General features: G+C 39.3%; 1 protein-coding gene across 1 annotated transcript; it reads left to right on the forward strand.

Annotated features, from left to right (window-relative positions):
- The first annotated feature begins 8,455 nt into the window (after positions 1–8,455).
- On the forward strand, positions 8,456–16,521 carry PLK2 (polo like kinase 2). The gene is made up of 14 exons (XM_004058823.5): positions 8,456–10,812; positions 11,403–11,510; positions 11,654–11,770; positions 11,968–12,097; positions 12,329–12,416; positions 12,917–13,012; positions 13,121–13,319; positions 13,408–13,555; positions 13,911–14,008; positions 14,345–14,474; positions 14,721–14,961; positions 15,087–15,216; positions 15,480–15,590; positions 15,727–16,521. Exons 1-14 carry the CDS (start codon positions 10,543–10,545, stop codon positions 15,916–15,918), a joined length of 2,058 nt encoding a protein of 685 aa, XP_004058871.1. The 5' UTR covers positions 8,456–10,542; the 3' UTR covers positions 15,919–16,521.
- Positions 16,522–22,941: the final 6,420 nt, after the last annotated feature.

Consider the following 22,941-nt stretch of genomic DNA (forward strand, 5'->3'; position numbering starts at 1 on the left):
TCAGGTTGAAAAGCCTCTGCACAGCAAAGGAAACAATCAACAAAGTGAAGAGCAACCCACAGAATGGGAGAAAATGTTTGCAAACTACCCATCTGACAAGGGATTAATAACCAGAATATAGAAAGAGATCAAACAACCACACAGGAAAAACTCTAGTAATCCAATTAAAAAATGGGCTAAATATTTGAATAGACATTTCTCAGAAGAAGATGTACAAATGGCAAGCAGGCATATGAAAAGGTACTTAACATCATTGGTCAACAGAGAAATGCAAATCAAAACTACCAAGAGAAATGCAAATCAAAACTATCTCACCCATTTAGATGGCAAATATCTAAAAGACAGACAGTAACAAATGCTGCCAAGGATGCAGAGAAAAAGGAAGTCTTATACACTGTGGGCGGGAATGTAAATTAGTACAACCACTATGAAGAATGGTTTGGAGGTTCCTCAAAAAACTAAAAATACAGCTATATCATATGATCTGGCAATCTCACTTTAGGTATATACCTCCCAAAAATGAAATCAATATATCAAAGAGATATCTGCATTCTCTTGTTGCAGCACTGCTCACAGCAGCCAAGATTTGGAGATTTGGAAGCAATGTAGGTGTCCATCAATAGCTGAATGGATAAAGAAAATGTGATACTTATAAACAATGGAGTACTATTCCGCCATAAAAAAGATTGAGATTCTGTTATTTGCAACAACATAGATGGAACTGGAGGTCATTATGTTAAGTGAAATAAACCAAGCACAGAAAGACAAACGTCACATGTTCTCACTTATTTGTGGGATCTAAAAATCAAATCAATTGAACTCATGGAGATAAAGAATAGAATGATGGTTGCCAGAGGCTACGAAGGGTAGTGGGGGGATACAGGGGGTCGGGGAGGGGGGGGAAGGAGGGGATGGTAAATGCAAACAAAAAAATAGGAAGAATGAATAAGACCTAGTATTTTAGTATTTGATAGCATAAAAAGGGACTATAGCCAATAATAATTTAATTGTACATTTAAAAATAACTAAAAGTGCATAATTGGATTGCTTGTAATGCAAAGGATAAATGCTTGAGGGGATGGATACCCCATTTTCCATGATATGATTATTACACATTGCATGCCCTGTACCAAAATATATTATGTACCCTATTAATATGGGTACCCACTATGTACCCACAAAAATTAAAAATAAAAAAATAAAAAATGTACTTCCTATTTCTGTTGTCTGAATGGGCCTAGACTAAAAAATAGCGAATAGAGTTTATTAAAACATTTGAAAAGTATAAAAATCCATGAAGCCACAAATGATATTAAAAAAGCAGTAAATGTGAAAACAAAAAGTTTTCGCCCACATTGGATATTACTATCATACCAATCTTTATTTGAAAAATTGGTAATTAAAAAGAGTGAATTAAACATTTATTCTGTTTGTAGTGCAGGGTAATAAAATAGCCTCAGTTGCTGAGGAAATACTTTTATGGAAGAATACTAAGTAATAAATGGACAGTATCAGAAAGTCACCATTTTGCAACCACAAATGAAATAACTGATTCCATTAAGAATTATCAACATGGGATCAAGTCATCTGATGAATGGCCAATGGAAACATTTTCCCACATTAGCTCACATATTATCTGCCAATAACAAGGGAGGCACTGCACATCTACAGTGGTGAGATTGGGCTGCCACCCTCCTAATATTGTAATCAAATTGACTCTCAGGAATAGTAAGACACTATATACCTCCTGATGGGATGTTGTGGGAATTATGGAGCGTTCTCTATGATATATTCTTACTAAAACGTGCTTAACCCAAATCTAAATGAGTCTGCATTTCTAACTAAAAGTTTAAAAGACATACAGAATACAAAACAATACATTAAATTAAACCAACAGAAAGCGATAAAACCAATCCAGAAAATGAACCTTTTGCAAGGTATCTGGCTTGGTCTCTTTGAAAAGTCAAAAGCAGGGAGTAGTGACTCTTGCAGATTGAGTTAGGAGTCATAGCAGAATGCAGTCTAGGGTCCTTCATTGGCTCTTTGAACAAATCAGTTATAAAATGGACTTTAGGAACAAGTGGGAAAATGTGAATATGAACTAGGTATTAGATATTTAGGAATTATTGTTTATTTTATTAATACAAGGTGTGTAAAAGGTATTATCGTTATATGAAAATCTCCTTTTTTTAAGAGAGGCATGCTGAAGTATTTAGGAATAACATGTTATGATGTTTGTAACATAAGTTTAAATGAGGAGAGAGAATTGTTGACTTTGGAGGTGGATATATGAATATTCACTGCACCCTTCTTTCAACTTTCCTACGCATTTTAATAATTTTCAGAATTTTTTTTAAAGTCTCTCTGCTGCCTTCTTGTCACTGCAGCTCAGCTTTATTATTACTGTGAAGAGACCAGCAGCCCATTCTTTCAATCTCTGCCAAGCCCAAGTCACTGCCATCCTCAGAATGCCATCCCTTTTCCACATATCTGTTTGGTCTTTGTAGTCCCGAAGTCCCAAAGACTCAGTTGGGTATGGAAGGAAGAGGGGAACACTGTTTGGCCAGAGTGCGTTTGGGTTTCCCACGTACAGCAGATCATGTCTATAAAACCAAAAAGTATCTGAAGCAGGTCTTAATCAATTTAGAAAGTTTATTTTGCCAAGATTAAGGACATGCAACTGGGAGGCAGATCTGTACCTTTCTTCAAAGATGATTTTGAGGGCTTTAATATTTAAAGGAGAAAGGGTGGACATCAGGGAAAGGGGAATAAACTTTTAAGAGGTGTGGGTAGATAAGAGACAAACGGTTGCATTCTTTTGAGTCATTGATCAGCCTTTCACTGAATATACAATTTACATGTGAAAGGGAGGTAGAGGAAGAGTCACTTATGCCTTGTCTAGCTCAATGAATCTACATTTTTTACATCAGCAATCAGATATGCATTTGTCTCAGGTGAGCAGAGAGGTAACTTTCTGTCCTGCACCTCTGAAGATAAACTATCAATTTACACTGTCAGGGTAAAATTCAACAAAACTGTTTTAAGGTAAAGATCTTGGGGCTCACAAGGAATTTCCTAGTGGGCAAATTGTGAGGGAGAAATGTAGCTTTTTTTTTTTTTTCCTTTAATCTCTGTAGCTATCTTATTTAGGAGTAAAATGGGAGGCAGGCTTGCCTGAAGCAGTTCCCAGCTTGACATTTCCATTTGGCGTAGTAATTTTGGGGCCCCAAGATTTATTTTCCTCTCATACGTCCTATTCACACAACCTCTCACAGGCACATACTCATGGCCACTTGTTCTTTAAGGCTCACTCGAAGCCTGTACCATTGTGGCCTCCCAGGCAGAGACTGAGAGTAGCACACCAGCCCCTCCCCTTCCCTCACAGCAGCTAGGAGGCAGCTTCCTTCACTTTCGAGGTCCAGAGCTGAGTCATCTTCTTCATTGCCTGGTGGTGACAGCCTCCTAGGTGCTTGTCCTCTCACTGTCTCTCTCTTATCAATTCCCCAAGTCAAAAGCAAATTTTTAGAAAGGCAAACAAAAACAGTGCTTATTTGTTGTTCTTTCTCCCTGTCAGTTCCATTCAGTTTTGTTGAATTCCTTTCAGTAAACCAGATGCTGGGAACAGTATCTCTCCACTCTACCTTGGGTTAAACTCCTTCTTGTCCATCTCTCCTGCCCTTGGTAGTTTTTCTTCTTTCCCCTTCCTTTCTCCTGAATATTAAATAATAACTAACATTATAGATTTCCCACCATGTGACAGGCACTGTTCTAAGCACATTCTATGCATTGGCTTGTTTAATCATTATAACAATTGTCTTAGCCCCTCTGGGCTGCTATAACAAAATATCACAAAACTAGGTGGCTTATAAACAATAAATTTATTTCTCACAGTTCTAGGAGCTGGGAAGTCCAAGATCATGTTGCTAGCAGATTTGTTATCTGGTGAGGGCCAACTTCCTCACAGATGGCACCTTCTTGCTGTGGTCTCACATGGTGGAAGGGGCAAGGGGTATCTCTTGGGTCTCTATTATGAAGGTATTAATGCCATTTATGAAGGCTCTAACCCCATGAGCTAATCACCTCCGAAGACCCACCTCTTAATACCATCACAATGTAGGTGAGAATTTCAACAAATGAATGTTGTGGGAACAAAAATATTCATACCATAGCAACAACCTTATAAAATGTTGTCATCCTCTTGTTACAGAAGAAGAAACTGAGACATACTTTCAGAAATTTGTGCAAGATCAAATCTAAGAGGTATCTTGTTTTCTCAATAGTTTTATATTTATAAATGTGTCTATCTAACAAATAATTGAGTTTTTACTCTGTCATGTACTATTCAAGGCATGGGGAATATAGCATTAAACTAAGAAATGTACCTGTCCTCATGAAGCTTTCATACCTGTGGGGAAGAAAAATAATAATCAATTAAGCAATATAAAGTATTTTCGCTGCACCCTATACTTATAGTATAAAGTGTGTATTGCAAACCTTGATGAGATGATAGAATGTAACAGAGAGTGGAACACAAAGTTCTCTTTGATGAGCCAAATCTCATCCTTAAAAAATGTTTTTATATGTATTTTTAAATAGTAATGTATTCTTCTGGTTCAGACATTAAAACACATAAAAATGATCAGAAAAGTAAATAATCTTCTCACAAAAATATGTAAACAAGTAAACAGAAGAAAACGTATTATTATTAGTTTGCTATTAATCCTTCCCAAAAGTTTATGCTTTATGCATAATTAAGGCTATAAAAATATGTTATTTTCCCCTCATTTTTTATTCCAAGGAAACATATTTTACTATACCATACACTATCCTATACTTGCTTTCCACAGTATTTATTTTGGAGATTTTTGTGTGTGTGTGTGTGTTTTTTTTGAGGCGAAGTCTCACTCTTGTCCCCCAGGCTGGAGTGCAATGGTGTGATCTCGGCTCACTGCAACTTCCGCCTCCCGGGTTCAAGCGTTTCTCTCTTTTTTTTTTTGTATATATATATATATATATATATATATATATATTTATTATACTTTACGTTCTAGGGTACATGTGCACAACATGCAGGTTTGTTACATATGTATACATGTGCCGTGTTGGTGTGCTGCACCCATTAACTCGTCATTTACATTAGGTATATCTCCTAATGTCAAGCGATTCTCTTGCCTCAGCCTCCTGAATAGCTGGGATTACAGGCACCTACCACCACACCTGGCTAATTTTTGTAATTTTAGTAGAGACGGGGTTTCACCATCTTGGCCAGGCTGGTCTAGAACTCCTGACCTCAGATGATCGGCCTGCCTCAGCCTCCCAAGTTGCTGGGATTACAGGCGTGAGCCACCGCGCCCGGCCTATTTTGGAGATTTTTTTCATATCAATACTTAAAAAGCTTCTTCATCTTGTTTTTACAACTGCCTACATTTTCACGGCATGAACATATCATTTAACCAGTTTTCTATTGATGGCCACTTAGGTTGTTTCTAATCTTCAATTATTACAAGCAACACTGCAGTAAATAACCTTATACATGAGGGGTCAGCAAACTGTTTCTGTAAAGTGCTAGGTAGCAAATATTTTAGGCATTGCAGGCCATTTGGTCTCTGTCACAGCTGAACTCTGCCATTGTAGCATGAAAGCAGCCATAGACAATATATCTACATAAGCAAATGGGCATGGTTGTTTTTTGAAAATTATTTTTTCTTTTAATAGGTTTTTGGTGAACAAGTGGTATTTGGTTACATTAATAAGTCCTTTAGTGGTGATTTCTGAGATTTTGCTGTACCCATCACTCAAGCAGTGTACACTGTACCCAATGTGTAGTCTTTTTTAAAAAAAAATTTTTATTATACTTTAAGTTCTGGGATACATGTGCAGAATGTGCAGGTTTGTTACATAGGTATACACGTGCCATGGTGGTTTGCTGAATCCATCAACCCGTCATCTACATTAGGTATTTCTCCTAATGCTATCCCTCCTCTAGCCCCCCACCTCCTGATAGGCCCCAGTGTGTGATGTTCCCCTCCTTGTGTCCATATGTTCTCATTGTTTAATGCCCACTTATGAATGAGAACATGCAGTGTTTGGTTTTCTGTTCCTGTGTTAGTTTGCTGAGAATGATGGTTTCCAGCTTCATCCATGTCCCTGCAAAGAACATCAACTTATCCTTTTTTATGGCTGCACAGTAGTCCATGGTGTATATGTGCCACGTTTTCTTTATCCAATCTATCATTGATGGGCATTTGGGTCGGCTCCAAGTCTTTGCTACTGTGAACAGTGCTGCAATAAACATACACGTGCATGTGTCATTATAGTAGAATGATTTATAATCCTTTGGGTATACACTCAGTAATGGAATTGCTGGGTCAAATGGTATTTCTGGTTCTAGATCCTGGAGGAATGGCCACACTGTCTTCCACAATTGAACTAATTTACACTCCCACCAACAATGTAAAAGCGTTCCTATTTCTCCACATCCTCTCCAGCATCCGTTGTTTCCTGACTTCTCAATGATCGCCATTTTAACTGGCGTGAGATGTATCTCACTGTGGTTTTGATTTGCATTTCTCTAATGACCAGTGATGATGAGCTTTTTTTCATGTTTGTTGACCGCATAAATGTTTTCTTTTGAGAAGTGTCTGTTCATATCATTTGCCCACTTTTTGATGGGGTTGTTTTTTTTCTTGTAAATTTGTTTAAGTTCTTTGTAGATGATGGATATTAGCCCTTTGTAAGATGGATAGATTGCAAAAATTTTCTCCCATTCTGTAGGCTGCCTGTTCACTCTGACGATAGTTTCTTTTGCTGTGCAGAAGCTCGTTAGTTTAATTAGATCCCGGCAAATGGGCATGGTTCTTTTAAATAAAACCTTATTTATAAATATAAGAATTGGGCTTAATTTGGCCAGGGTTTTTATCATTTGTTGATGTGTCATGCATCATTTTATATACGAGATTATATCCATAGGATAAATTCCTAAGTGAGCAAGAGAATACATTCATTTCTAAATTTGATAGATTCGGCCAAATTACTTTTCACTGAAATTATATCAATTTCCATTCCCAACAGCAATATATGGAGTGCTGCTTCCTCAACACTTCAGCAATTCAGCATGTTCACGGCAACTTTTGAGGGTTTTGCCAATTTTGTAGGAAAGGGTGCCTCAGTATATCTTTCATTTCAATTTCTTTTCTGAAGAGTGAAATTGAGCAAATGTAAGAACCATTTGTTTTCTATTGGATAATTGGTATTTTATCCAATTGTAGGAGTTTTTATATAACAGGAAGATAAGCTCTTTCTCTGTGATGAGTTGAAAATAATTTTTCTAGTGTTATTTATCCTTTGACTTTATTTGTGGTGTTTTGTTATTTTAAATCAATGAAAGGGTTTTGTTTCTATATAGTTACATTAATGAATCTTGCTTTTTTTTTTTTTTTTAGGGATTCTAGATTTTGTAAATAGTTGAAAGTTCTACCACACTCAGGCTATGAAAGAATTCTCTCATATTGTCTTAAAATTTCACGTATTTCAAACTTTCATTTGCTTGAAAATAAGCCAGATATGAAGCATGGATCCATTTTTTCCTTCCTACTGGTTACCAAATTGACTCCATGATATTTAGTAATTAGTCTACTTAATAGAAAGCACATTTATTTCCTTTTTTGTTCTATAGACTACAATTTTGGTTCTGTCCACATGATGGCACCACAACCCCAAAAAAATCATGTTCTCAGTCAGAAAGAAGACAACATAAGATTTACACAGCGTTAATATTTTATTAAATGCCTCCATGTTGTGGCAGACAGACCTGAATTTCACATGGAATGTTCAACAGTTTATCAAATACTGAAGTCCATTTGGTAAAGATACATACCATAGTGTATGCTAATCAAATAAGAAATTGACATTTAAAAAAAATTATGACAATCTATTCTTCAGTTTTTTATGTTAGGCCACAAATGAATACACATACACATACACACATACGTATACATATACAGTTTATTATCAACCATAAAGACATGATGTGTAAACTAGCTTTGATAAATTCTAGTAATATTTTCTAAACCTGCAAGCCTTCTACATCTTAGAGAGTAGGTTTGCATAAATCTGGGAAGCAAAGGTCACCCCTGGGCTTATGAATAAAGAGGAGAATTACGTAATTCTGAATTTCCACCCCTAAGCCCCACCCCTTATTCCATCCCTGACAATCCTGGGGTTAAAGTCTATTGTCACTTATGAGAAACATGCCTGGACTTGCCCTGCACTCTTTAAAGAATCAAAAACAGAAGCGACAGCAAAGACTTTCCCTTTCTCCTCGCTAATGGCAAAGCCTTTCCCTTTCTCCTCTCTAATGGCAATGAGCCTCTTTTCCACATTATGCTGGAAGTATTTGAGACATAGTATTTTTGTAAATGTTCGATTAATGTTGATACCACACATACCTAAATTTGACAATGGACTGCAGCAACCCTTTTTGTATGCACCTTCCAGGGATTCAATAATCTGGTATTCTAAATTTCTCTGGAATTTAGCTTCAAAAAACTATTTACCATATCTTGTTAACATAGGTAAAAAGATTCAAGTGTGCTGCTAATTAATCTAACCTCGATGATCTAGTAAAAATATACAATAATTACCTAAGTTCTCCAAGCCTCATCTATAAAATGGGAATAATAATGTAGGAGATGAGAATATGCCACCCCAAATATGGCCCTGGGATAAGGATTATTTTGAGATAATTATTTTGAGAACCAGCAGACCCAGGAGATGCTCTAAAAATGGCATATTACCCTTTTGTAAGGGAAATGTACATTCACTAAAAAACAAAAAACAAAAACAAAAAAAACAAAAAAACCCCACAAAACTCCATTTGTAAGAGTGTCTCCTCTTTACCAGGAAGAATGACTCTAAATCATGAAAAACTTATCAATGAAGAAATAAGAAACCCCACTCCTGTTTACCGTACATTTCCTGGTCATGGTTCCTTAACTTGCCTGCCCCACACTCTTTTCTTTTGGTTTAGCTAAAGATAGTATTTAAGCCCGATTTTAAACCATCTCTCATTTTCCTGGTTATCTCCCATGCATATATGAGACGTATATGTTAATAAGCTTCTTTGTTTTCTTGTTAATCTGTCTGGTTACAGCGACCCAGGCCAAAACTTTGAAAGGTGGAAAATTATTTTTCCTTCCTTACAATATTTCTCAGTCCTCAATAAATGTTACTCTATCGTAATTAGAACAAGAAAAACAAAAAAAACGTGTTCCTAGGTTAGTCAAACTGCACAGTAAAATCCGGAAATAGGAAACTAAGCTGTTTGCACTCACTGGCCTACGCTCCTCTCTTCATCCTACCAATCTCCCTACCCCAGAAAGTCTCAGATTGATTCTCCAGGAACCAGGGCAGCTCATGAGCCATCTCAACAGATGCATTCGGAAGAAGTCAGAGATGACTCTGATTGGAAACTCACAATCGGCATCGATTTTTAGTACCAGTAACTGTCAAAGGCCCACAGTTGTCAACCGCTGCCCACTTCGACACCTAACGGCATTCCGGAACATTCCACAAGATGGCGCCCTTGCTTTCCAATCTTCGGGCTACCAGCGGAGGACGCCTTGCCAGGACTTCGACCTCGCTCTGCAAGGTTCAGGGGCCGACCTCAGACAGAGGCTCGCTCTAGGGGGATGGGCGGGGGCCAGACGGACCTCGAGTGGGATCCTGGCACGGTTGGCCGATCGGCCCGGGATCCCGGCTGCGGGCCCGTGTCTGCCCTAGCGCGATGCGGCGATGGGCTCGAATGCCCTGCTCCACGAATCCCGGCCTTTCACCCGCACGGCCTCTCGGCACTGTCCCAGCTAGACACCAGCGAGCTCGTCACAGCGCGGGCAGGCACTGCGGGGCAGCTGCAGACGAGCCCTGTCATACGGCCGGAGGAGGCCTCGCCTGCCCGTGCGGCGGGCTCCGGGCACCCTGATACCTTGACACAGGAGGCCCCGGGCGGCCGGGAAGGGCTGTGCGGGGGAGGGACTGCGTCTACACCCGCGCCCGATTCGCTCGGGTCACGGCACTGCCCTGCCACCAGGCGGCTGGGGCGGGGGTGAGTCCAGGCGTTGGCCCTCGCGATTCTGTTTTCTACGCTGAGGCTCGGAGCCTTCGAAGAACGGGACGGCGGGGCCCACGGACGGCTCTGAAGGCCTTCCCGCGGCCGCAAGAGCTCTCGGCGGCCGGCGTTCGAGGCGCGCGGCTCCGCTGGGAAGCGAGACCCGGGTGGCGGGACAAGACTTGCTTCCCGGCTACGCGCGCTCGGCCGGCCGTGGGGCGGGGCATAGGCCGTGACGTAGTGTCGCGTATCGAGTCTCCGCCCCCTTCCCGCCGCCCCGTATATAAGACTTCGCCGAGCGTTCTCACTCGCACAAGTGGACCGGGGTGTTGGGTGCTAGTCGTCACCAGAGGCAAGGGTGCGAGGGCCACGGCCGGCTCGGACGTGTGACCGCGCCTAGGGGGTGGCAGCGGGCAGTGCGGGGCGGCAAGGCGACCATGGAGCTTTTGCGGACTATCACCTACCAGCCAGCCGCCAGCACCAAAATGTGCGAGCAGGCGCTGGGCAAGGGTTGCGGAGCGGACTCGAAGAAGAAGCGGCCGCCGCAGCCCCCCGAGGAATCGCAGCCACCTCAGTCCCAGGCGCAAGTGCCCCCGGCGGCCCCTCACCACCATCACCACCATTCGCACTCGGGGCCGGAGATCTCGCGGATTATCGTCGACCCCACGACGGGGAAGCGCTACTGCCGGGGCAAAGTGCTGGGAAAGGTGACAAGCGGAGGGCGCCGGGCTGCCGGGCGGGCGGGAGGTCTGTCCGGGCGACCCCAAGCCGGGCAAGCCCGCGGGGTCCCTCGCCCGCCGCTTCCGGGTTTTTCGGGGGTCCGATCCCAGCGCGAGGTGGGCTCCTCACCTGCCCTCTGGCTTTTGTGCGCCGGCAGCGCTGGGGATCGGCTTTGCATTCTTAGCCTCAGAACTGTGTGTCTCCCTCAGCCCAGAGAAATGCATCTTGAGTCTGGAAGCGAGGGCTTTCTACATCAGACCCCTCCATCTGCTCCCAGGGAATTTTCCTGACAAGTCTCATCAGAGATTATTTTTCATGTCTCCCCGTTCCAACTCCCTCCATAAAGCTCCCTTTTATAAAGGAAGAAGAGAAACTGAACTTGCTGTTTCCAGCAATGCGTTTCTCTTCATGAGGGAGCTTTAACGAAGTCGAATGCCTCCCTCTGTCCACCCTCCTCCATTCCTCAAATTTTTTTTTTTTTTTGCTTTTCTTTCTTCCTATTTATTTATTTATTTAAAATATCTGCCGTCCATTTTTGTGCCATCCTCAATTCCGTGTCGGCTTTGTTTCCTTTCAGGGTGGCTTTGCAAAATGTTACGAGATGACAGATTTGACAAATAACAAAGTCTACGCCGCAAAAATTATTCCTCACAGCAGAGTAGCTAAACCTCATCAAAGGGAAAAGGTGTGTATGAGTCTTGAGTAAAGTATTTTCTTTGTGTGCAAGGATGGCCCTTCCCTGTTAGGAAAATGTCTTCTGCATGTGTAATCACTGGCTTTTCCGAGGTGACTGGAAGCTAATAAGCCTTACCTTGCTTTTTCATTTAGATTGACAAAGAAATAGAGCTTCACAGAATTCTTCATCATAAGCATGTAGTACAGTTTTACCACTACTTCGAGGACAAAGAAAACATTTACATTCTCTTGGAATACTGCAGTAGAAGGGTAAGTGTCAACTCCTATTTGAGAACATTTGCTTGCCCCGAATTAACATGGTATTCAAAGAGTATTTTATCTGGGATTTGAGCTGTGGCAGCACTTACACTGCCAAAGTTAACTTTCATTGCTCATCCTGCAAAGGGAAACCAGTGATTTTGATAACTGTTTTGACAGATTCTCTTTTTTCCTTCTCCTCTTCCTAGTCAATGGCTCATATTTTGAAAGCAAGAAAGGTGTTGACAGAGCCAGAAGTTCGATACTACCTCAGGCAGATTGTGTCTGGACTGAAATACCTTCATGAACAAGAAATCTTGCACAGAGATCTCAAACTAGGTAAGTCATTGATGCCAAAAGCTGAGTTTTGTGTTAGAGTTCTTTTTTCTCTCTGTGTTTTTTTTACATATTAATGTTCTTAATTGGGATCTGGTGTCTGCAATCTTGCTTTTGAATGGGCGACTTTCATATAACAATTGGCTGCCTGGCTCCAAAGTGGATGTGTGTGTACTTGGTTAGAACACATTTTCAAATGCGTTCACATTTTGTTTTGTTTTGTTTATCATCTAGGGAACTTTTTTATTAATGAAGCCATGGAACTAAAAGTTGGGGACTTCGGTCTGGCAGCCAGGCTAGAACCCTTGGAACACAGAAGGAGGTAAGAGTCAGAAAGATGCATCCTAGTAGACTTTTGTGGAGACCAAATATGCCTTCATTATTTCGCATTTAATGTTTCAGAGGTCCGGTGATAAAATCTATAAATCATAGCAATGTTAATTTAAAGAAATACTTATTAAATGCCCACTATGGACTAGACAGAGCACCCTGTGTCTCTAAATTGATTATGAAAGCAGTCAATGAAGTCTTTTCTTGGCTTAAAATGTATAAAATGCCAGGATGTCCCTGGCTTTAGTTGGTTAACAACACTTTGCATGTGGGCTAAAACAACGTGTGTGCATTTTTAAAAATTACCAAAACTCGCTTGGTCAGATCTCAATTGAATTTTCAGATGCCAAAAGTCAAATGTTTCCAAATAGAAATTCAGTATAGATTTTAAGATTTTGTTTAAGATTTTGTCTCCCATCAAGTCATGTCAAGCGAACCAAGTTTAAATAGTGGAATAGTTCCTAACACGATCTCAATATTTTGTCTTTCCAGAACGATATGTGGTACCCCAAATTATCTCTCTCCTGAAGTCCTCAACAAACAAGGACATGGCTGTGAATCAGACATTTGGGCCCTGGGCTGTGTAATGTAAGTAAATGCAGCAGAATAATTAAAAAGCAAATTCGGATTTAGATTTTAACACTTGAAAAGAGTTGCTTTATGACCATTGCTAAAGATGTGTTTCTTTGCACACAGGTATACAATGTTACTAGGGAGGCCCCCATTTGAAACTACAAATCTCAAAGAAACTTATAGGTGCATAAGGGAAGCAAGGTATACAATGCCGTCCTCATTGCTGGCTCCTGCCAAGCACTTAATTGCTAGTATGTTGTCCAAAAACCCAGAGGATCGTCCCAGTTTGGATGACATCATTCGACATGACTTTTTTTTGCAGGTTGGTGCACTATCTTTTTTTTTTAATTACCTGGTATCGATCCCAGTTACCTGACAGGTTACTGAAGGCTTTTTCTAATATTCCACAGGGCTTCACTCCGGACAGACTGTCTTCTAGCTGTTGTCATACAGTTCCAGATTTCCACTTATCAAGCCCAGCTAAGAATTTCTTTAAGAAAGCAGCTGCTGCTCTTTTTGGTGGCAAAAAAGACAAAGCAAGATATATTGACACACATAGTAAGTTAACAAGACTTCTTTTCCTTTTTCGTACCCAATATTATATTTAAATTTGGTAAATTAGTTAAAAGAGAATTTTATATTAGCATAACTTGGCCATATTTGCGTATTCTTAAATGTTGATATTTATAGCATAATAAATCCATACCTTGAACTGTGATTGATAGCTTTTTATTTTGCAAACATTAAAGAGGGCTTTTGGGGGTAGCTGCAGCTAATGGCAAAGGTAAAATGCTATTTTTGCCCAGGATGCTCATAAGTTGGTCAATAATGCAAGAAGGAGAAAATATGGCTAACCCTGTTCCTACCTTGTTAAGATAGACTAATGTTTGTAATTCTGTTTCTTGATATACAGATAGAGTGTCTAAAGAAGATGAAGACATCTACAAGCTTAGGCATGATTTGAAAAAGACTTCAATAACTCAGCAACCCAGCAAACACAGGACAGATGAGGTGTGTTGGGAAAGAGTAAAGTAGATACTCACGCTTTATGTTATTTCCACTCTTTATTAATTAGCACTTGGACTATGATTATCATGGTTCAAATATGTCATATTTACTTAAAGTTTTTCTTCAAACCCTTTGAAAGGGAAGTTAAAACTAAAAGGAAGTCTTTTAGTTTTACAGTGCATGCAAGTGACTTTACTGCGTTATCTTTTATCTGGCTTGTGTCCATTGCTTTTTGATGAGCTTTCCCAGCAATTGCCTCACTCTCATCTTAATCTGGAATTCTCACCCTTAAATGAATTTAGATGCTTGACTCATTGCATAAATCTTCTCTCTTCTAAGGAGCTCCAGCCACCTACCACCACAGTTGCCAGGTCTGGAACACCCGCAGTAGAAAACAAGCAGCAGATTGGGGATGCTATTCGGATGATAGTCAGAGGGACTCTTGGCAGCTGTAGCAGCAGCAGTGAATGTAAGTGGTTGTCAATCGTATTTTAAATAATGAAACTCGAAATGCCAGTGCTAAATACATAATAATTTAAGTCAATTTACTTTGTAGCTTAATTTAACATAGAAGTAGTAAGATTACAGGAATTGGAAAATAATCTTGAGTTCTATGTCTTTCGAATTAATGGAGTGAAACTTAGCATCTACCAAAGCCTGAGGTTTTATTGCTAAAATATTGTATAACTTGAAACATTTCTGTCTGATTTTTCAGGCCTTGAAGACAGTACTATGGGAAGTGTTGCAGACACAGTGGCAAGGGTTCTTCGGGGATGTCTGGAAAACATGCCGGAAGCTGATTGCATTCCCAAAGAGCAGCTGAGCACATCATTTCAGTGGGTCACCAAATGGGTTGATTACTCTAACAAATATGGCTTCGGGTACCAGCTCTCAGACCACACCGTCGGTGTCCTTTTCAACAATGGTGCTCACATGAGCCTCCTTCCAGACAAAAAGTAAGTGTATCAATTAATGAAATCCTGTCAGTTCTGTAGTCTTGCACTAAAGAAATCTAAAAACAATGATTAACTGCTTCTATTTTTTTTTTCCTCTTCTCTCCCTTTCATTCCTGTTTTTATAGAACAGTTCACTATTACGCAGAGCTTGGCCAATGCTCAGTTTTCCCAGCAACAGATGCTCCTGAGCAATTTATTAGTCAAGTGACGGTGCTGAAATACTTTTCTCATTACATGGAGGAGAACCTCATGGATGTAAGTACTGTGGCTTTACAGTGGTGACATTTGAAGTGTAGTCCACAAAGCAGTAGTGTCTGCATCACTTTGAAGCTTGTTAGAAACAGATTCTCCTGACCTACCCTTGGTGTACTGAATCAGAATCTCTGGGAGGTGGAGGCAGGGATTTCCAAAGCCATTCTGATGCTTGCTTAAGTTTGAGAGGATTTTCTTAGAATAATAATAGAGTGCATGCTACAAAATCTTTGTAGGCACTAACTCACTCTCCTAATCTCTTCCAGGGTGGAGATCTGCCTAGTGTTACTGATATTCGAAGACCTCGGCTCTACCTCCTTCAGTGGCTAAAATCTGATAAGGCCCTAATGATGCTCTTTAATGATGGCACCTTTCAGGTAAATGAACTCTTCAGGAAGGTGCACGTTTAGATCCTAAACAGAAAGATTTGTACCTAGACAGTTTAGTGATTGACTGAACTTTTCTAATTCTCGAATATTTTGAGAGATCTAATGTCTATGTTTATTTTTTAAGGTGAATTTCTACCATGATCATACAAAAATAATCATCTGTAGCCAAAATGAAGAATATCTTCTCACCTACATCAATGAGGATAGGATATCTACAACTTTCAGGCTGACAACTCTGCTGATGTCTGGCTGTTCATCAGAATTAAAAAATCGAATGGAATATGCCCTGAACATGCTCTTACAAAGATGTAACTGAAAGACTTTTCGAATGGACCCTATGGGACTCCTCTTTTCCACTGTGAGATCTACAGGGAAGCCAATAGAGTGATCTAGAGCATGTTGAAGAAGATGGACATGTGGTGGTACGAAAACAATTCCCCTGTGGCCTGCTGGACTGGGTGGAACCAGAACAGGCTAAGGCATACAGTTCTTGACTTTGGACAATCCAAGAGTGAACCAGAATGCAGTTTTCCTTGAGATACCTGTTTTAAAAGGTTTTTCAGACAATTTTGCAGAAAGGTGCATTGATTCTTAAATTCTCTCTGTTGAGAGCATTTCAGCCAGAGGACTTTGGAACTGTGAATATACTTCCTGAAGGGGAGGGAGAAGGGAGGAAGCTCCCATGTTGTTTAAAGGCTGTAATTGGAGCAGCTTTTGGCTGCGTAACTGTGAACTATGGCCATATATAATTTTTTTTTTCATTAATTTTTGAAGATACTTGTGGCTGGAAAAGTGCATTCCTTGTTAATAAACTTTTTATTTATTACAGCCCAAAGAGCAGTATTTATTATCAAAATGTCTTTTTTTTTATGTTGACCATTTTAAACCGTTGGCAATAAAGAGTATGAAAAAGCAGAAATAATGGTCTCCTGTCTTTAGTAGAACTCTTCACCACATCGTGACATTTTTTGATAAGATCGTGCCAAGCAGTGCCAAGAAGCCACTGAGTATAGAAGCATACTAGAAAGTTAGATCTTTAATTTTTTCTAACTACAGTTTCTAGGAAGTCTAATACCCGAAGTACAATCATAAACTTTAGATCTAGCTTAAGAACACCATTCTTGTTACAACCAAAATATAAGCCTCCTACAAAATCCAAACCCAATTTCTCTCTGTAGTATTTCTTCAAAACTTGTTTAGCTTGGAGGTGAAGCCAGATTAAACAGATCTCTGTTATTAAGTGTCAATAGGTACAGGAAGTTTATCTTTATATGGGCAAAACTGAATTAGAATACATGCACCACCTAAACATATTACTCAGCATAAACCTGCCTAAACACTTCCAGTGCCACTGGCAGTACTAGCACATAATTCCAGTAGTGAGAAATACTTTGTGAATAAGTCATTTTATTTTCCTTCTGGTGCATGGTAGTTGAGGAGTGGTATGGGAACCAAGTTATGGTTTGGGGTCCATCTTTTAATCTATTAAATTAAGAGGTAAATTTGAGGTTTTCTTTTTCAGTGGGATCTACTCTTTGACAGGTGTAGTAAAGGAAAGCTGCTCATCCTGTTACTCTGAACTTACAGGCATCTGCATAAGATGTAAATATTTTTTGTTCAATTGTAAACCCACTATAAGGAAAATACTGTCCTATGAAAAGAAGTGCTTTGGTTTATTAAGGCTGTGTTTACATTGTGGTCCTGTACAGCATAGTATAGAGATGCTAGTTGCACTTTTACATTTTTCTAAAATTGTTAAAACTCCACTTGGTATATTGTATTAATAAAAGCCAAATCCAGGGAATATGTTATGAGTATTTCACAACTCCTAGATTAATTCCTGCTGGCTGGAGTTCTCTGGCCATGTATACAAATTCAGTTGTATTTTTATAAGCAGAGAAGAAACAATAGTTTCCAAACAGAAAATGTTCCTTCCTTTTGAGTTTCACAGTGGAAGATTGTATATTACCTCATGATTTCAAAATACACACTTACCCATTCTTACATGTACTGAGCATCTGCTGTGTGCCACATCCAGGGCCTGGCATTGGAGACACAGAGTGAACCCGAGGCCCCCCTGCCCTCAAGGAAGTCACAATGGAGTGGAGGAGACAGTGCATTTACCTATTAGTGTGACAAGTGGTGTGATTTTACGATAAAGGTATGTACTGGGTGTTGTGGGAACTCAGCAGGAATCATGAGGAAGAAGCCCCAGGCATGGGCTGGGCTCAGTGAATAGATTCCAGAAAAGAAATTTGTTTTTACTGTGTTTGAAAGATGAGTGGGGGTTAAATAGAAATATGCGATAGGGAAGAGTGTTATAAGCAGTGGGAATAGCACGTATAGAAGCGCGGGGGATGAAAGAGTTCGCAGAAGTGGGTGTGCAATCTGAAGTATTATAGGAAAAGGCTGGAAGACATGAATGGTGCAACCCATGGCTTTTAGGCTGCATTTTGAAGGCTATGCCAAACTACTGAGAAATTTGAAGGAGGAAAGTGACATAGTACTTCAGATTCCTAAAATTTATTCTGGGAGAAGAGGAGACAGGGGTGGGGAACAAGATGGAAATGGCCCAAACAGTAAAGAAATTAATGCTGTGACTCAGGTGAGAAGGGACCTGAGACAATGAAAAGGAGCAAAGGAAGAGCTAGGCAGTACCTCCTTTGGCCCACCTGATTCATTTCAACGTTCCCAGTACTGAGCACCAGATCTGTTACTGGACAGTCAACTATCGAATGAGTAAATGAAGATTGATTTTGGAGGAACTTAGAAAGTTGATTTTAACAGGATCTGGAGCCCGGTTGAATGTGGTGCCTAAGAAAGTAGATGAGGTGCAGAAGGATTGGCTGAGGCAGTCAGTGGGGGACGGGTTGCATTCTTGGGCCATTATCTATAGTAAATTAGGAATATGGAAGGAAAAGCTTGATGGAAAAATATAGTGAGTTTTAGACATATCAAATCAGATTTGTATGAGGATGCCCACATAGGTCCAGTAAACAGTGGATATGCAGGTCTACATCTCAAGAGAAAGCAACATTTGGAAGTAACTAAGTTTTGGAAAACATCATGGGAGTGGATGAGAACACGTAAGGATGGATTTCTGTCACCCCTTCTACCCAACTGCATTTCTGGGGGAGGAGTACAGAGGACATCTCCCTAAAACATAACAGTGTTGATATATCGTTGCCATGGGAGAAGGAGAATAAAAAATTCCCAAATAAATTACCCTTCCAAATAAGGGTACCCTGAATTCCACAAAAAACAACTGTAAAATAATAGATTTCTTTAATGAACACCTTTGATCCCCAGGAACGTTTCTCCATTAGCCCTCACAAATTCTAAAGATTTAGTAGTTTTGTTGCATGTCTCGGCTATGGGGGAGGCTGAGGCAGGAGTGTCGCTTGAGCCCAGATGTTTGAGGTTGCAATAAGCTATGACCATGCCACTGCACTCTAGTCTGGGTGACAGAGGGAGACCCTGTTTCTTCAAAAATAAAATAACAGATACCCTCAACTAGGTGTGGCCATGACAGTGACCTTGATCTTAGGTTATTTAACATTTATGACTTTTATCTCTTAGTCCCATCAAGCCTTCAAGAACTATTTCTGAATGTAATCTCATGTCAGCTAGGGAAAGCATACTCCAGTGGAAAAGCTTTGGAGTCAAATCTTGAGTCCAAATTTCTGTTCAGCCACATGTTAATAATGCGATCATTAGTAAATACCTAATCTCTCTAAGCTTCTGTTTTCTCATCTGTGAAGATAAAATGATAATAAAACACTTGCACAACAAAAGTACTCAATAAGTATTTGTTCCTGTTCTTGTTCTGTTTTTTTTCTGCCTCTTTCCACATCTGTAATGGCAGGGACCGTAATTATCTAGAAAAGAACATGACTGACTCATTCTTGTTTCTCCCACTTTCAGTTCTGTGTAAGTTGTGATCGAGTCTTCAGTTCTGTGTAAGTCGTGATCCATTTGGGATCATTTTGGGACTTTCAGAGAGAAGGAATCTAATGGAGATTGTTGGTTATACAGATGATGGAAGAACTCGGTGGTGAGGCAACCCAGAGATTCACAGCAGCAGGAAGGCACTACTCTCCCAATGGCTAGAGAGACCCAGAGAAAACGTCATGTTACCAGAGCCCAGAACTGAGTCTTCTGGCAGAAACTAGAATCATGATGGTCACTGCTTACCAGGATTTTGAGATCATGGGACAAATGTCATCACTGCTTGAGATGACCCCTGTGCCTTTTTGGGTGAGAAAAAAGGGGACAAAATATTTTGAATTCTTTCTTCCTCTTGCCCTCCAATCTCCCATTGACCAAATGAGCTGAAAGGCAGTCGAAAAAAATAGCCTTGGAAATATAGTTGTTAGGGTCATTGTAATATTGCAAAATAAAGCAGAAGAAGGGCAGAGAATGAATCTGAGCCTTAACCGGCATATTAATGGCCTACCTTTCTTTCTTAGTTTTTCTCTTCCATGAATTTTCTACCATTTCTACCTTCTCCTTCCCTTAAATACCAAAGTGACATAATTGCTAAGAGCTATAGTTAGCTAGGCAGCAGGATGATAGGCAGTAGAAGGTTGGAGAAGGAACAAAATTGCGTGGGTGGGCATGAAGAATGGAGTCATTCCTGCTTTAGGCCTCTGTGATTTGTAACATCTTCAGACCATTTTTGCCTTGTAGAGATTTTAATCTACTGAAAATAGGTGTGACTAAAAATGCATAGCTGCATCTTCATAAGGTACACAGAAAAACCAATGTTGGTATTTTATGGCTATTCAATGCATGAGAGAATCAGTATATTTCTAAATCTTGTAACAAACTGTTCTATAAAAAGAAATCTGTAGATTCCACTTTGTTTTTCCTGACTTGGGAGAGACTCTGGTCTATATGTTTAGATTCATGCTTTGTTCTAGCCCTTCGTTATGTCTTATTAACTTTACTAATGGAAGGCATCTCTTTGTTTGAATTGCCACAATTTAATTATATTAGTGAACTCAAATTAAAAAGGTAAATTTCCATATGCAGTGTTAGAAAATAATATCATGGTTCATCGATGTCTGGAATTCAATTGAATAGATTAAATAGATTTTGCCCTGGGATTAGCCTGATAATATGTTTATATGTAAAACAAAATTGATTTTAATGACTGCAGTACAAAAACTTCACTTCTAAGTTGAGTTAAATTAACAAACTCCTGATCTATCTCTGCTATGAAATACTAATTGATTAGATATTTTAGCCTAGCCATGCAAGTTGGAACACATTCTCTGTTCCAAGCCTATAAAAAAATTAGTACTGTAATAAATCAGGCAACAGACCTAGGCCGGGGCGGTGGCTCATGCTTGTAATCTCAGCACTTTGGGAGGCAGGAGGATCACTTGAGGCCAGGAGTTCAAGACCATCTTGGGCAACACAGTGAGATCCCATCTCTACATAAAATTTAAGAATTAGCTGGACATGGTGGTCCATGCCTATAGTCCCAGCTACTTGAGAGTCTGAGGCGGGAGGATTGTTTGTGCTCAGGAGGTTAAGGCTGCAGTGAGCCATGATCACACCACTGCATTACAACCTGAGCGATAGGGCAAGACCCTGTTTCTATAAACAAACAGACAATAAATAAGGCAACAGGCCTCAATGAAATAACTAAAATTGTCTTTCTTTTATACCTCTTTGAAATCAGTGGCAGCAGGATGACCTTTAAACTTATGATCATATAGACATGTCAAAAGAGTTTCAATGAGATATAAATTTATTATGTGATTTATGTGATCCTACTAAATAGAAAAAATATGATAAGTACAGAACTATATGAATTTTGAAGAACTTTGGAACTACATGGAAGATCTTTAAATATTTCAAGAGATAAAGAAATGCAAAATCCAAACATGTGATAGGGTATTCTGGAGGGGAGTGCAGACAGAGAATTAGATGATAACGTAACTACTGATATACTAATAAATGTTTAGCAGCCAGCTTTTTCAGAGGTGGCCAGAACCTTGATTTGTTTCATTTGCCAATTTCTGTGGTATAATTTCTTTTACCATGATGGACTTCTCACTACCAGAGTGACGTCACTGAATGCGGAGTTGGAAAGAGATGCACAGCAGTACATCATTATAAAGTATTTCCAGCATGCGGATGTAACAGACATAAATAACCTCAAGAAATAGATAACAATAAAATGTAAGGAAACAATTAGTGATGAGTTTAGAGTATTTATTGTCTTTGTTTTTAACATAATTTATTTAATTGTAAGTTTCTATAATTACATAATGGTTGTGTTAACAACTGGCTTGCACAATTCCTGAAATTTTAACAATCACTCCTCACGAAACTTTTAAAACAAGCTCCAACATAGCAATAATAATAATTTAAGCCTGGGGACGTGAACTATATGTGCTCTGAGAAGAAGGACATCACTCCTATATTCTGAATAATTAATAGGGCTTGGTATATTCTTTTAACACCTCAGATGGCACTGCAGTAAATATCCCGGTCTACAGCTGTGGTTGTGTATATAAAATCTCAGCCAGCCTAGGTTACAAACAAAAAGTTTAATTTAGATAGCATAATAGCTTCTTTAGTGAAGTACCATTTCATCCCAAGAAGACTTAGTTAAGTATTTAAGATAATCTAAATGATTGAATTGATAATTGTTGTTACAGAAAGAATCTCTACATTTAACCCTAACATTGAAACTGTGTGTTAATACTTCACATATAGTAATGTATTAGTATTATAATCCCAATTAAAAACTGAAATTTAAGTAACTGATATGGCCTTAGAAATGTAAGCTGAAGGCTTATGACATTTAAATTAATATTATAATATATGATAAATTTATCATCTTTTAAGCTGAATTTACTCAATTTCTAAGAATGTTTATATACTTAGGAATACTTGTTATAGCAGACAATTGCAAAACAGTATTTAAAAAGGAAGTCAAGTATATTATAAATGCAATATAAAATAGTAAAGGGAAAGTTATTAAGTTTTAACTGGGATCCTATAATACAGTCCTCTTAAAGTCTTTTGTTGAGATATAAAAACAGAATGTACATTTTTAAAATTAAACTTAAAAATGCAAAGAAGAACTAGATGTTTAAGTATACTGAATGTCAGATTTTTAAAACCAAATCCACTTCTGAACATAAAAGTCAATCTCAAAAAAAAAAAACAAAAAGCCACAAAACCTCATTTGCAATCTGTTTTCCTGGGAATTTGTGTTTGTAGATGAATGTCAATACAATTTTCTGATACAAGCATGTAATTTTATTCCGGTAATATTCTTTTAAGAACATGACATGAGTAGAAATGAAAGGCAAAGATG

Source organism: Gorilla gorilla, chromosome 19 (genome assembly GCF_029281585.2).
Source record: "Gorilla gorilla gorilla isolate KB3781 chromosome 19, NHGRI_mGorGor1-v2.1_pri, whole genome shotgun sequence".
NCBI classification, from domain to species: Eukaryota; Metazoa; Chordata; class Mammalia; order Primates; family Hominidae; genus Gorilla; species Gorilla gorilla.

What these genes read in the sequence shown, in the direction of transcription:
- PLK2 (XM_004058823.5), top strand. Translation starts at nt 10,543, where the DNA reads ATGGAGCTTTTGCGGACTATCACCTACCAGCCAGCCGCCAGCACCAAA. An exon ending in AGCCTCCTTCCAGACAAAAA is followed by an intron (nt 14,962 to 15,086) that starts GTAAGTGTATCA and finishes CTGTTTTTATAG; the next exon opens with AACAGTTCACTATTACGCAG. An exon ending in TTAATGATGGCACCTTTCAG is followed by an intron (nt 15,591 to 15,726) that starts GTAAATGAACTC and finishes TTATTTTTTAAG; the next exon opens with GTGAATTTCTACCATGATCA.